The 14608-nt window shown below is 56.9% G+C and overlaps 1 protein-coding gene across 1 annotated transcript; it reads left to right on the top strand.

The window, feature by feature from the left end:
* Positions 1–18: 18 nt before the first annotated feature.
* On the top strand, positions 19–13104 carry CRELD1 (CRELD disulfide isomerase 1). The gene is made up of 10 exons (XM_032772622.2): positions 19–586; positions 885–967; positions 2177–2287; positions 2678–2769; positions 3076–3252; positions 5563–5658; positions 6004–6087; positions 6624–6719; positions 7073–7216; positions 8742–13104. Exons 1-10 carry the CDS (start codon positions 461–463, stop codon positions 8960–8962), a joined length of 1230 nt encoding a protein of 409 aa, XP_032628513.1. The 5' UTR covers positions 19–460; the 3' UTR covers positions 8963–13104.
* Positions 13105–14608: the final 1504 nt, after the last annotated feature.

Raw genomic sequence — 14608 nt, 5'->3', positions numbered from 1 at the left:
GCCCCCCCCCAGTCCCTCCTGGCCCAGTTCCCCCCGACCCACCCCTGGCCAAGCGCCCCCCAGTCCCTTCTGCCCCTCCGGCCCAGCAACCCCGCCCCCCAGCCCAGCTCGCCCTCAGTCCCACCTGGCCCTGCGGCCAAGCGCCCTCCTGTCAGCTCCCCCCCCCAGCTCGTACGGAGTAGGGAGACGTGGGAACTGGAATTGGGGGGAGGGAGCTCTGTCCCCATCAGCTGCCGGGTCTCTGCTGGAGGCTCCCAGGCATCGTCCCCATCTTTTGGTGCTAGTGCCCCATAGGTGGGTTGGGGGTTCGAGCTTCAGGGCCATCTGCTGGGACCTGCCTCGTGCTCCCCACGCAGCCCCAGCCACCTGCCCAGGAACAGCTGTGCCCAGGCCCCACACCCCCCAGCGGGGCCCGTGTGTCAGGCGTGCGCTCTCTCCCCAGCCTGTCCCTGCCATCAGGATGGAGTTGCACTGGAGAAGGCTCTTGCCCTTGCTGCTGGGGCTGCTGTTTGGCCCCTGGGGCACAGGCTCCTCCTCACTTGAGCCTTGCCGGATCTGCCGGGACCTCGCCAGCAGCTTTCTCAAGGTGCTGGGCAGCAGGGGCTGTGGGGCAGAGGGAGATGACTGGGCATTTCCCAGGGCCAGGCTCTGAGCGCAGCAGGTTGGTGCCCCCCCATGGGCACTAGTGCTGAGTTCCCCACACAGCACTGCTCCCCAAAGGGAGAGGCTGAGCATGGGGCTGGGGCTATGGGGCGTAGCTGGGTTGGGCTAGGCTTGTTGCTGGGGTGGGGCTGCGCTGGGTGCAGGGGATGCTGGGTGGGTGGGCTGGGAGGGGTTTCCTGTGGGGCTGGACCTGGGGCTGTGACCTTCCCTTGCTTCCCCAGGGCCTGGAGCGGACAGAGCGGGAGAATTTTGGGGGAGGGAACACGGCCTGGGAGGAGGAGAAGCTGGCAAAATATGCGCACAGGTGAGCGGGTGATTCCTGCCCCAGCTCACCCATGGGTCGTGTGGACAGGAGCTCAGTGCCATCCCTCCTTCCAGTCTGGGGCTCCGGCCTGGAGGTGAAGATCCCACAGAGTCTGAGAGCAGGCTTCCTGGAGCTCCAGTTACCATCATGACCTTGGGGCTGGGGCTGGCTGGATCAGTAGTTTTGTGGGGAAGTGCTATGGGGCTGGCGGTTTGGGTCAGGGAGGAGGGAGGCGCTGTGGGGTTGATGGTCAAGGCAAGGGGGGACTATGGGATGAGGGGGAGGTTGGGGAGACTGTGGGGCAGTGGTTGCGTTGTGGGAAGCAGGAGAGTGCTATGGGGCTGGTGGTCTGGGTAGGGGGGTTGCTATGGGGCTGGTGGTCTGGGTAGGGGGTGTCATGGAGTCACAGTCTCTGTGCTTGGGAATAGCTCTGCATGAAGCCAGGCAGGGGCAGCGTCTCCCCTCAGGTCCGCGCTCACCAGGGCAGGGAGCCTGCTCGGCTTCGGTGCTTCCTGGGTCCGACCTTGGAGTGTTCAGCCCCATGGTCACCCCATTCGCTCCCTGCAGCGAGTCCGCCTGTGCAGGACCCCTGGGGAGCCTCACACATCCCTAAAGGGCCCTGCCCCCCCGCTCTGCAGCCAGCGGTGACTCCCAGCCCTCGTGTGACACAGGCGGGCTACTAGTGTAGAATAGAGCTTGTGAGCACAGAAATCAGGGACCTGCAGCAGAATCCAGCTTGGGGGGGATCCAGGGCCCTGGGTTCTCCCTCTGAGTCCCAAGCCAGGAGACTGCTCATTCAGCTTCCACCAGCCCAGCCTCAGACATGCCCGTTGCCCCTCCTCCATCCCGGGCAAACAGGTCACCTGGTCACCACCTCTCACTTTGCTCCAGCTTGTCAGACCATCAGTTGCCAGGTTACGAAGCACTTCGGCCATTCTCTGTGTGCACTAGGGGCTCTGCAAAAATCACACACCTTTATCCTGCCACCTAGGCATTGGGGTGTAACACAGGGAAACTGAGGCACACACAGTATTCATGTAAAACATTAAGAAAAAGCTCCTGCTTTGTCACAGGGAAGAGGGCACTGTGGGGGCTGCTGGTCTGTGGGGGAGCGCTATGGGGTCCGGTGAGTGAGGTGGGAAGGAGGATCCTGTGAGGCTGATGCTATGGGGCCGTGCCTGCCATGTCCTGACCCCCATTCCTGCGCAGTGAGACGCGCCTGCTGGAGGTGCTGGAGAGCGTGTGTGGCAAGTTGGACTTTGCGTGTCACCAGCTGCTGGAGCAGAGTGAGGACCACGTGGAGAGTTGGTGGTTCCAGGGGTGAGTGACGGACAAGGAGCAGTAGGGTCTGTGCCACATCGGGGCTCTGCTCTGGGCCTGGCCCAGGCTCCCTTTCGCCCAGGCCCCCATCCGGACACAGGCTACCACCTACCACCTCCCCAGAGATGGGCCATGCACTGCCTCACCTTGGGGTGGCAAGGGTGGAGCCCCAGGCAGCAGGGTGCGGGGAGGAGGAGGGGGACTTTGCATCCCATCGAGTGCTCCTGGCAGTGCATCCTGCCCAGATGTGCGTGTCCAGGGCAGGGAAGGTGCCTGGGCATTGCAATGGGCACAACCAGCGGTGGTAGCACAGGGTGCAGTGTTTATGTAGGACCTACCTTAATGGGCTTCTCCTGTGGCGGTAACAGTGTGTCCTGCTGTATCCCTCAGACAGCAGCAGCACCCTGACTTCTTCCAGTGGCTGTGCATGGACACTCTGAAGGTCTGCTGCCCACCTGGCACCTATGGCTCTGACTGCCTGCGTGAGTTGCCAGCCCTGCTAGCTTCTGGAGCACCTCTCCTCAAGGCCAGGCTGGGGGCACCATGGGAAGGGATGGGGGAGCAGGCCAGGCGGGGGGGGCTGGATGGGTGCCGTTGGCAGGAACTGGGTCCTGGGAGGGGCAGCACTGGGCAGGAACTGGGGCTTTGAGGGGTGGCACCATGGGTAGGGGTTGGGGCAAAGGAACAGGTGTCATGGGCAGGGTCGGAGGTGGGTGCAGGGCATGGTGGAACAGGATAGGTTCTGTGCCTGGCACCGGCGATCAGCACAGTAACCCGTCTCCCTGCAGCATGTGCTGGTGGGCACCAGCAGCCGTGCAGCGGTAATGGTAAATGTGACGGCGAGGGAACGCGCACGGGCACTGGCCTATGCATGTGCAGCCTGGGCTACGGCGGCTCCTTCTGCTCCGAGTGCGCAGACGGCTACTACGAGGCAGCCAGGAACGAGAGCCACCTGATATGTGCTGGTAGGTAGTGCGGCACAGCACATGTGCTGGTAGGTAGTGCGCGTGTGTCCTGGCAAGCAGGGGTGTGAGCTGCACTGCTCCTACTGCTTCGGATGGCCCTGCCCGAGAGCTCTGTGAGTGGGTCAACAAGCATGTGGACAAGGGGGATCCAGTTGGTACAGTGTATTTGGATATTCAGAAAGCCTGTGACCAGGTCCTACACCAAAGGCTCTTAAGCAAAGTAAGGAGTCCTGAGAGACGAGAGAAGGTCCTTTCATGGATCAGTAGTTGGCTAAAAGACAGGAAACAAAGGGTAGGAATAAATGGTCAGTTTTCAGAATGCAGAGAGGTAAATAGTGGTGTCCCCCAAGGCTCTGTGCTGGGCCAGTCCTGTTCAACAACAACCTGGAAAAGGGTAAACAGTGAGGTGGCAAAATTTACAGATGATACAAAACTACTCAAGATAGTTAAGTCTCAGGCAGACTGCAAAGAGCTACAAAACGATCTCTCAAAACTGTGTGACTGGGCAACAAAATGGCAGATAAAAGTCAGTGTTGATAAATACAAAGTAATGCACAATGGAAAACATAATCCCAATTGTACGTATAAAATGATGGGGTCTAAGTTAGTTGTTACCACTTGAGAGAGAGATCTTGGAGTCATTGTGGATAATTCTTCGAAATCATCCACTCAGAGTGCAGTGGCAGTCAAAAAAGTGAACAGAATGTTGGGACTCATTAAGAAAGGGATAGATAACAGAGAAAATATTATATCGCCTCTATATAAGTCCCTGGTATGCCCACATCTTGAATACTGCGTGCAGATGTGGTCACCCCATCTCAAAAAAGATATATTGGAATTGAAAAAGGGAAACAAAAAGGATTAGCAGTATGGAACAGGTGCCATATGAGGAGAGAGTAATAATAGGATTGTTCAGCTTGGAAAAGAGATGACTAAGGGGGGTATATGATAGAGGTTGTCACAGACTTGCAGATCGGGCCCACTCTTGGCCCCATGGGTGGTGCCCCTTTCTGTGCAACAGCCCTTCTCGGGGGTCCACTGTCTCTCAGGGTCAGGTCCCTCCACCTCCTGGAGCCGCACCTCTCTGAGCCTTAGCACGCCTGTCTCTGCCGTGGGCCCTTGAAGGACTCCCCTCGCTCTGGACCCCTGGGGCCTCATCACCCCCTAAGGGGATGATGCCCTCTGATCTCTTACCCAGAGCGACTCTCAGTCAGTGCAAAACAAGAGAGTTTATTGAGCGTTGAACCCAGCACAGGAAACACTCAGGGCCTCAAGCCTGGCTTCCCTCAGCACAGCACATCCCAGTCCCCCTGCAGCCAGGTGGGCTCTGCCTGCTCCCCCTCTCCAGCCCAGAGCCCTTCTGCTTCCCAGCTGGACCTCCAATGTCCCCAGCCCGAAGCCTGCCTCTGTCCATTGTCTTCTCTCCAGGTAAACAGGGTCACCTGGGCCCCCTTTCCTCTCTTCGCAGCCCATTGTCCTCCCACTGGCCAGAACCGGCTGTGATTCCTGAGCTGGGTCTTTGGGTCACCGTCGCTGGGGTCTCCGTTCTCCACTCCAGCGGTTGGGGTCCCAAGTTCCCTCTCCAGTCCTCTGTAACAGCAAACTCCCTCTCCAATCACCTCTTTAAACCCGTAGCACCGAGGGATAGTGAGTCCCACCCTCCATGCATGCAAACCATCGGAAAAGCAAGAAAATCCCCCATAGGAAACAAGGAAAAGCAAGAAACTCCCCCACTTCATGTCAAAGGTCTATAAAATCATGACTGATGTGGCGAAAGTAAATAAGGAAGTGTTATTTACTCCTTCTGATAACACAGGAACTAGGGGTCACCCAATGAAATTAATAAGCAGCAGGTTTAAAGCAAACAAAAGGAAGTATTTCTTCACACTACACGTAGTCAGTCTGTGGAACTCCTTGCCAGATGTTGTCTTGGCCTTCACAACTATAACAGGGTTGAAAAAAGAACTAGAGAAGTTCATGGAGGACAGGACCATCAATGGCTATTAGTCTAGATGGGCAGGGAGGGTGTCCCTGGCCTCCGTTAGCCAGAAGCTGGGGATGGGTGACAGTGGATACGTCACCTGATGATTCCCTGTTCTGTTCATTCCCTCTGGGGCACCTGGCACTGGCCACTGTCGGCAGACAGAACACGGCGCTAGATGGACCTTTGGTCTGACCCAGTCTGGTGGTTGTGTAAGAGCTGGCTATGGGCTCCGCTCTGGGGTTGGCTGGGTTTGCCTGGGCAGATGGCGAGGGACTGGGCTGGGCTCTGCTGCACTATCACAGCCTATCTCTCTCCTATCTTGGCAGAGTGCTACCAGGCATGCGGGCGCTGCTCAGGGCCAGAGGACTCCAGCTGTCTGCGCTGCAAGAGGGGCTGGGCGCTGCATGAGCACAGGTGCATTGGTGAGTTCCTGCTGCCCCTGGAGAACTCAGGCCCTGGCCCCACCCTGCAGGGGCTAGTAAGGCAGAAGATGCTGGGGAGGGCAAGGCCCTGCTGCCTAGGAGCCCTGAGGTGAGCTTTAACCTGTGCCTGGGTGTTGTGCCCCCAGGGCAGGGCTGAAGCAACAGGGACATGGCTCAGTGTGCTGGGCCCTTGTCACTGTGGGCAGGGGGGTGGGGTCTGGGGCTGGGCTGTGAGGTGCAGGGCTGGGCAGGGGGGAGGGATGGGTATGGGGGGAGGGGTGGGGCACAGGGCTGGGCCGTGGGGCAGGGGGAGAGGCAGTGGGCCTGAAGTCACTCTCTTCGCAGACATTGATGAATGTGGCACGGAGATGGCGCATTGTCGAGCCAATCAGTTCTGCGTCAACACCGAAGGTTCCTACGAGTGTCGAGGTCAGAGCTTGTCCCTGGGACCGGGCCCATGCAGCCCGTTGGCGTTTGCACCCTGAGCGGGGTGTGTCCTTGTGGCATGGCCTCGCCTGTGTCTGCCCTGGGCCGGGGAGAGCGCTGGGCTACCTGGCCGTGCCCGTTCCCTGTCCTTCGGTGGGGTGGTCCCAGAGCCCGATGCAGGAGGGGGTGTGGTACCTGCAGGGCATGGCCGAGTCAGGATCCATGCGCTGCTGCTGCCCCCTGCAGGGGACCCCGCTCTCGGCAGAAGGGAATCTGACTCAGTGCTGCCCCTCGCCCTTCATCGCCCTGTACAGAATGAGGGCTGGTCCTGTGGTGCTGGGCAGTACCTGGCACTTGATGCACCTCGGCTGTGGCTCCCTAGCCGGCCTGACCTGTGCGTGCTCTGTTCTGGCCAAACTGTGGGGATAGGTTCTAGCCACCAAAATCCACGGCAAGGTGGGTCCATCTGTCCCCAGGGGATTCACTCGTGTGGGTGCTTGGTGGTGCTGTCGGTGCCCTGACGCCCGCTCTGTCCCTAGACTGCGCCAAGGCCTGTGTCGGCTGCATGGGCGCTGGGCCTGCCCGCTGCAAAAGGTGCAACAAAGGCTACCAGCGGGATGGAGCAAAGTGCCTGGGTGAGTGCCGTGCCCTGGTGCCCCACTGGCTCTGACCTCCCCCGCCACGCTGCCCTCCCCCCTCCCCCACCGGCTCTGACCTCCTCTCTTCTCCCTGTGCTGCCCCTGCCCTGCTCCACTGGCTCTAATCTCCCTCCTGCCCCACCAGCTCTGACCTCCCTCCCGCCCCACCAGCTCTGACCTCTCCCACCACCCTGCCCTGCCCTACCAGCTCTAATCCTCCCCACTCCCCCCCTACTGACTCTAATCATCCCCCACTCTGCCCCACCAGCTTTAACCTGCCCCACTCCCCTCCCCAGCTCTAACTTCCTCCCCTGCCCCGCCGGCTCTAATCCTCTCTCTCGCCCTGGCAGATGTGGACGAGTGTGCCACTGCGCAGGAACCCGTCTGCACCGGGGCCCACGAGGTGTGTGAGAACACGGACGGCAGCTACCGGTGCGTGTGTGCGGAGAGTCACGTGCGCAGGGACAGCGAGTGTGTGGAGGACAAACTCCCAGGTGAGATTCTGCAGGGACCCCCCTGGCTCCTCCCCTTCCATGGGCCCTGGGGAGTCTGGGTGGGAGGAGTCTCACATGGGAGTGGCACTGTTTACCTGGGGGGCGGGGGGGTTGTCCTGGGCTGGGGGTGGTACTGCTTCCCAGAGGGGCCGGGCTCGTGTTTCACCCGGGGATGTGGTGCTGCTCCCTGGGGGCAGGCTGCTCCTGTAGAGGTGGGATGGGGGTTTCTCTGGAGATTCTCTGTTCTAGGAAGGTGGAGAGGATAGAAAGATGGTAAAATGCAGGTAGGATTTGATGAGTAAGGCTGTGGGTTCGTCATGGAGGTCACAGATTCTGTGACTTCCCATGACTTCTGCAGCGTTTGGTGCACCGGGCTCTGGGGCAGCGCAGGTAGTCCCTGTGCCAGTCATACTGGCCACTGCTAGGGCAGTCTTGGGCCATTGCGTCCCCCCAGCAGAGTGTGGGAGGGTGCAGAGGGTTGAGATGAGGGGGCGCTGGGTGGTGCTTACCCGAGGGGCTCCCCGGAAGTGGTGACATCCCCCTCGCTCAGCTGCTAGGTGGGGGCATGGCCGGGTAGCTCTGTGTGGTGCCTGTGCCCAGAGTGCCAGCTTCGCAGCGCACATTGGTGGGGAACTATAAAGACACCGTAATAGAGGCTCTACTTAAATGTGTGCCCCAAATTAAAAAACACAGTAAGAGAACTAAAAAAACTGCCACTCTGGCTAAACAACACAGGAAAAGAAGCAGTGAGAGGCAAAAAGGCGTCCTTTAAACATTGTAAGTTAAATCCTAGTGAGGAAAATAGAAAGGAGCATAAACTCTTGTCAAGTGATGTGTAAAAATACAATGAGGAAGGCCAGAAAAGGATTTGAAGAACAGCTAGCCAAAGACTCAAGAGCTAACAGGAAATTTTTAAGTACATCAAAAGCAGGAAGCCTGCTAAGGTACCAGTGGGAGCACTCAAGGATGACAAGGCTGTTGAGGAGAAACTAAATGAATTCTCTGCATCGGTCTTCATGGCTGAGGATGTGAGGGAGAGTCCCAAACTTGAGCCATCGTTTTTAGGTGACAATCTGAGGAACTGTCCCAGACTGAGATGGCTTTGGAACAAAGTGATAAATTAAACAGTAGTAAGTCACCAGGACCAGATGGTATTCACCCAAGAGTTCTGAAGGAACTAAAATGTGAAACTGCAGAACTAATAACTGTGGCTTGTAACCTATCATTTAAATCAGCTTCTGTACCAAATGACTGGAGGATAGCTAGTGTGACACCAATTTTTAAAAAGGGCTCAGAGGTAACCCTGGCAATTCCCTCAGTTTGCCAGAAGCTGGGAATAGGCGATGGGATGGCTCACTTGATGATTCCCTCTTCTGTTCGTTCCCTCTGGGGCACCTGGCACTGGCCACTGTCAGCAGACAAGACACTGGGCTAGATGGACCTTTGGTCTGACCTAGTCTGGCCATTCTTATGGGTTCCCGGCCTGGGGCGTTACCTCCTGACTACCTCCCTTTGTCCCCTGCAGACACCCCGGCAAAGGGCTTTTTCGATGAGGTGACGGAGGACGAGGTGGTGGTGCTGCAGCAGATGTTCTTCGGTGTGGTGATCTGTGCGCTGGCCACGCTGGCTGCCAAGGGTGACATGGTCTTCACCGCCATCTTCATCGGTGCAGTGGCAGCCATGGCTGGCTACTGGCTATCGGAGCGCAGCGACCGCGTGCTCGATGGGTTCCTGAAGGGCAGATAGCTCCGGGCGGGAGGCTCCTCCCTGCCCCGATACAGGGCCTGGGTGGGCGAGGCCCATAGCACTGGCTTGGGGACTGTCCCTGTGATGCGGAGCAGGGGGCACCTGGCTCCAGGGGCCCCAGGACTGAGGGTGGGGTGGGAAGTTGGTGGGGGCCCCTGGCTCTGGGTGGCCCCAGGGGGTGGGGTGCTGCAGGGCGGGATCTGGCACCCCCTGGCCAGACCTCTTCAGAGTTCTCAGAGAGTCGCTTTCCTCTGGAGATGTTTTGTCCATGTGGATTGCACTTGCTGTGCAGGCGCTTCGTGCCGTGTCACTGGGCTGCAGGGCAAGTGATGGTTCCCGCTGGGAGTTGCCAGGCTGGAGGAGACCTAGCGCTGAAGAGTGCAGCGCTCCAAAGATAGCATCTGCCCAGTCGGGGGCCTTGTGTCTGGCACAGCAATGGGCAGCATGCTAGGCCCCCCAGGCAGAGAACAGCCGGGCTGCTGGTACCGCCTGGAGCCACACCGGAAGCGTTTGGCAGGGGTGGCCGGGGCTGTGTCCCGCATGACAGGCAGGGATTTGTCTGCCGGGTTTGGTCCCGTTGACTCTCTAACTGTCTGGGGCTGGAGCTGTTTCTCTTGGGCTTAAGAACATAAGACTGGCTGGACTGGGTCAGACCAAAGGTCCATCCAGCCAGGCTCGAATGATCTTTAGAAAAGACACCAGGGAGGGTGGCTGGCTAATTGACGTGGAGTCTGCCCCCATCTCCACATGTGGTGCAGGACGGGCCTGCCAGAGAGCTGGGAGCTGGCGGACACTGGCTCGCCCTTGGCCAGCTGGGGTGATGTGCAGAGAGCACTGCGGGAGGGGGCCGGAACAGATCCGTCAGCCCCAGAGACCTGCCTTGGGATCCCCACTGACTTGAGTGTGGGGGTAGCATGCTGAGCCACCTCGGCAAGCTGCAGCTTCCAGAGGGGAGCAACTGTGCACAGCTCCCCATGCAGGCTCCCAGCAGAGCTCAACCAGCCCTCGGGTGCAGCCTGGGGCTCTGGGTGAAGAATAGGGTCGTGGGTCTTGGGAGAGCGGGAGGGGAACTGATGGATGGGTGGAGAGTTGCAGTCAGGCTGAGAGTTCCTGGGCTGCAGCCTGCCTGATCTCATGTCTGCAGGATGGGGGAAGTAGTGAGGAAAGGGCCTGGTGGAATCCCCGTCTAGGGCCCGCTCTGGAGTGCCATAGGGGTGTTTTATGTCTGTTGGTGGCAAACAGGACGCTCGTAGAGAGCCCCATCTGCAGAACGGGTTTGAGACCAGAGTCCTCCAGGGACCTCTCAGGCTGACCATGTGCTGGCTGCGGAGAGCGCGCGGGGCTGATGGTTGGTCAATGGAGAGTGGCTGGGTTCTCTTAGGGATCCGACACTGCTGCTGGCTGAGAGGAGGGGCAGGAGTCTCCCAGGTGTTGAAGTGGTGGATGGCTTGGAGTGCCAGCACAGCATGGAGTGGCAGCCTTTGTGCCTGGAGGGCTTGGGGAGCTTGCTGTGAGTCTGCAGAAAGCTTTGCTCAGGGCTGCACCGGGGCACAGTTGCAAGGTCAGGGTCCATGAGATCTTTGGGGGCAGGGACACGGATCTGAGCGGCCAGGAGGGGGTCCCAGGGGAAGTCTGGCAGGAGGTGCAGCATATGCCCAAGATGGCTTGTGGCCCAGTCATTTGAGGCAGGTCCTTGGGTGTGGGGATTTGCCCTGCAGGTGGTGGTGGAGTGGGTGTCTCCCTGGGGAGGTAGGCATCTGCTCAGCCCTATGAGTTCTGCACTGGCCTCTGCAGCCCTGGAGGGGGGACAGCTGGCAGCAGAGGCCAGACACATTCAAATTGGAAGTCGGGTGCGTGACTGAAGTGGGGGGACGGACGCGGCCAGCTCTGGAAGCTGCTGGGCCCAACACAGGGGTAGCTGGGCAGGAGTCAGGACATGAGCAAATGGCCCCTTCTGGCCTTGAACCCTGAGTCTCTGGAGGGCTTCTGACTTCCCTTGGCTGAGCCAGTCGACTCAGGTGGTTGAGAGCAGGACCTGTTGCCTCAGGACAGGGGAGGCTTTGGCTCTGGCTCGTGCTGGCAGAGCTGCGCTGAGAACTGGGTCCCAGGGGGAATGGCGAGAGCTGCAAAACAACCCTGAGCATCTCCAGTGAGGACAGTGGAGGCAGTGCTGAGCTTTGCTGGCTTGGCTCCAGAATAGGACTTAGTCCCCCCAAAGTCTCCAGGTACTTTACTGGGGGAAGGGGGGGTCTGGAGGCTGCTGCTTGTCTGTCATGAGAAAGTCCCTGAAAGGGGAGGGGGGTATTTGGGGCAGAGACTGGACGTGTCTGGAGAGCCTGTTGGAAAGGAACTCTAGCAGACAGCTGGCTGGTTCCGGCCCAAGCCTGAGAGATGTAGGTGAGCTGGCACAGAAGGTAGGGCAGGGGCCGGAGCTCACATTCAATTAGCAAGGGGCCCTTGCCCACTGTGTCAGAGCTGCTTCCTGGCTTAGGACAGAGACTGGAAGACAGCCTGCCTTCTGCGCGGACTGGGGGGTGCTGAGGGGCAGATGTTCCCAGTTCTGACTGCTGGAGTCCCTAGTTCTGGGGGTCCTAGAGCCCTGCAAGGCATGAAGGGGGAGTTGGTGTGGGGACTGACTGGAGTGCGAACGCCTGCATGAGACGATGGGGCTGCCAGGTATCAGGCCAGACTCCAGACTGAAATCAGCTTGGCCTTGTGGGATCGTGATCCTGCCCAGGTGAAGCGCTTCTGTCTGGCGCATTGTGCCTGGGCACTACCTGCTGGCAGGAGTTTGACGCACGCTGGGGAACCAGGACGTGTCTGCATGTAGCTGGGGGAGATGGTGCCGGACTCTGCCGTGAGTTGCTGGCTCCCAGAGGTCCTGCTGCTGGGCACTGCCGGTGCCCTGGGCAAAGGGTGAATATCGAGCAGCTGCTGAGCCTCCTCTTGCACTGCTGTGATCTCAGTCTCCAGTGTTTGCTGTTCTGCTCAAGTTCCCTTGGTGCCTGCTTCATGGGGGATGATGAAGGGTACTTACACTGAGAAAGAGCTGAGTTGTGAAACTCCTCCCCAGGGACTTCCTCTTCTGCATGCCAGCTCTGGGGCAGTGTGGGGTGTCCGTAAGCGGGACACAGCCGGGAAACGAGATCCTGCTCACCTTTGGGCTGAATGGGAAGGAGACACCCCTCCCTCCGCGCCACAGGGACCACGTGGCTGAATTGTTTGAAGAAAAACTACTGCCCCAGGATCTACACAGCTGCCCCCTTTGGCATCAGCCTCTGTCTAGGGATCTGTCATTCTGGCAGTGGAGCACCTCGCTTTGGGCCCCCCATGGCACAGAGGGGACAGAGGCCCAGGCTGATGAAGTGACTGGGAACTGAGCTTGGTCGTCTCTATCCCTGCCCTTGGGGGGAGAACAGGAGCAGGGTCCCTGCTCAAGGATGGGAGCCTGGACAGGGCCAAGTCCTGCTGGAGCTGAGTGCCCAGTGCTGGGCCTGTTCAGCACAAGGCCCCTGATTCAGGGCTCTGATCTCTTTTGGGGCAGCAGAGTGGTGCCAGGTGCTCATCCTCTGGCAGTGCCCGGTGCCCATGAGGCAGGATGACACTTGGCCACTCCTGGGCTCTGGGAAGGGAGGCATCTGCCCCTGCTGGGGGTGGAGGGGCTTTTAAAGAGTGCTCTGTCCTGCCCTTGCATCTGTGGCCTCATGACCGCCAGCCATACCAGAGAGAAGCAGAGCCAGTCTTGGCTGAGTTCCAGGTGGGGGCCCCAACCCTAGAAAAGCAGGTTTAATACTGGTGGTGGGGCCTGATCCACAGACTGCCCCCACCCCCCGGGTCCTGTGGGAGCTGGGTGTGGTTGGGGGAGTGGGGCCAGCTGGCTGTGGCCACTCTCCGAGGCCCATGGAGGCATCCTAGCCCATGATGACTGCTCCAGGAGTAACAGCTTGAGCTGGGTGCCCTGACCAGCGAGACCCGGCTCAGCCCCTCACTCCAGCACTGCTCAGGGCCCTGGGCATGCCTGCACCCTCTCCAACCAGCACCGAAGGGGCAAAGGGGCTTAGTTTGAATATGCCCCCCACCCCCTGGCTGCCTAGATCCATGAGCACTAGGGCTGGCAAGAGATTAAAAAAATGGTATCTACAGTGTGAATAATTTATTTCAATATTTGTTTTCTACATTTCAAATACATCAGTTTAAATGATAGTACAGAATACAAAATGTACAGTGCTCACTTTGATTATGAATATTTACACTGTAAAAAGACAAAAGAAATAGTATTTTTCAGTTCACCACATGTAAGTACTGTAGTGTAATCTCTTTATTATGAAAGTTGAATTTACAAATGTAGAATTAGGTACAAAAAAATCTACATTCAAAAATGAATGTAAAACTTTAAAGCCTACAAGTCCACTCAGTCCTAATTCTTATTCAGCCACTCACTCAGACAAACAAGTTTGGTTACATTTACAGGTGATAATGCTGCCCACTTCTTGTTTACAATGTCACCTGAAAGTGAGAACAGATGTTCACATGGTGCTATTGTAACTGGAATCACAAGATGTTTATGTGCCAGATGCCCTAAAGTTTCACATGTCCTTTCATGCTTCAGCCACCATTCCGGGGGACATGCTTCCATGCTGATGACGGGTTCTGCTCAATAAGGATCCAAAGCAGTGTGGAGCGACCCATGTTCATTTTCATCATCTGAGTCAGATGCCACCAGCAGAAGGTTGATTTTCTTTTTTAGTGGTTTGGGTTCTGTAGTTTCAGCATGGGAGTGTTGCTCTTTTAAGACTTCTGAAGGCATGCTCCTCACCTCATCCCTCTCAGATTTTGGATCGAGTGCTGTAGCTATCCTTAGAAATCTCATATTGGTATCTTCTTTGTGTTTTGTCAAAACTGCAGTAAAAGTGTTCTTAAAACAAACATGCTGGGTCATCATCCGAGACTTCTATAACATGAAATACGTGGGTAAAACAGAGCCAGAGACATACAATTCTCCCCCAAGATGTTCAGTCACAAACTTAATTAACGCTTTTTTAATGAGCATATCAGCATGAAAGCATGTCCTCTGGAATGGTGACCAAAGTATGAAGGGGCATATGAATATCTGACATGTAAATACCTTGCAATGCCATCTACAACAGTGTCATGAGAACGCCTGGTCTCGCTTTCTAGTGACATTGTAAACAAGAAGCGCGCAGCATTATCTCCTGCAAATGTAACCAAATGTGTTTGAGTGATTGGCTGAACAAGAAGTAGGACTGAGTGGACTTGTAAGCTCTAAAGTTTTATGTTTTATTTTTAATGTTTTTTGTGCATAATTCTACCTTTTGTAAGTTGCACTTTCACCTGCACTACAGTACTTGTATGAGGTGGATTAAAAATACTATTTCTTTTGTTGATCATTTCTACAGTGCAAATATTTAGAATCAAAAATAGCTATCGTGAGCAGTGTACATTTTGTATTCTGTATGGTAATAGAAATCAATATACTTGAGTGTGGAAAAACATCCAACATATTTAATATACAATAAAATACCAATTACAATTTACCACTGTGAGTAATCACAATTAAAAATTGATTATTGTTTTTGGTTAATCATATGCATTAACTGTGACTAATTGCCAGCCCTAATTGGTACC

This window comes from Chelonoidis abingdonii, chromosome 17 (genome assembly GCF_003597395.2).
Source record: "Chelonoidis abingdonii isolate Lonesome George chromosome 17, CheloAbing_2.0, whole genome shotgun sequence".
In the NCBI taxonomy this organism is placed as follows: Eukaryota; Metazoa; Chordata; order Testudines; family Testudinidae; genus Chelonoidis; species Chelonoidis abingdonii.
The sequence above is the reverse complement of the archived record's forward strand: the minus strand, read 5'-3'. Positions and strand labels throughout refer to the sequence as shown.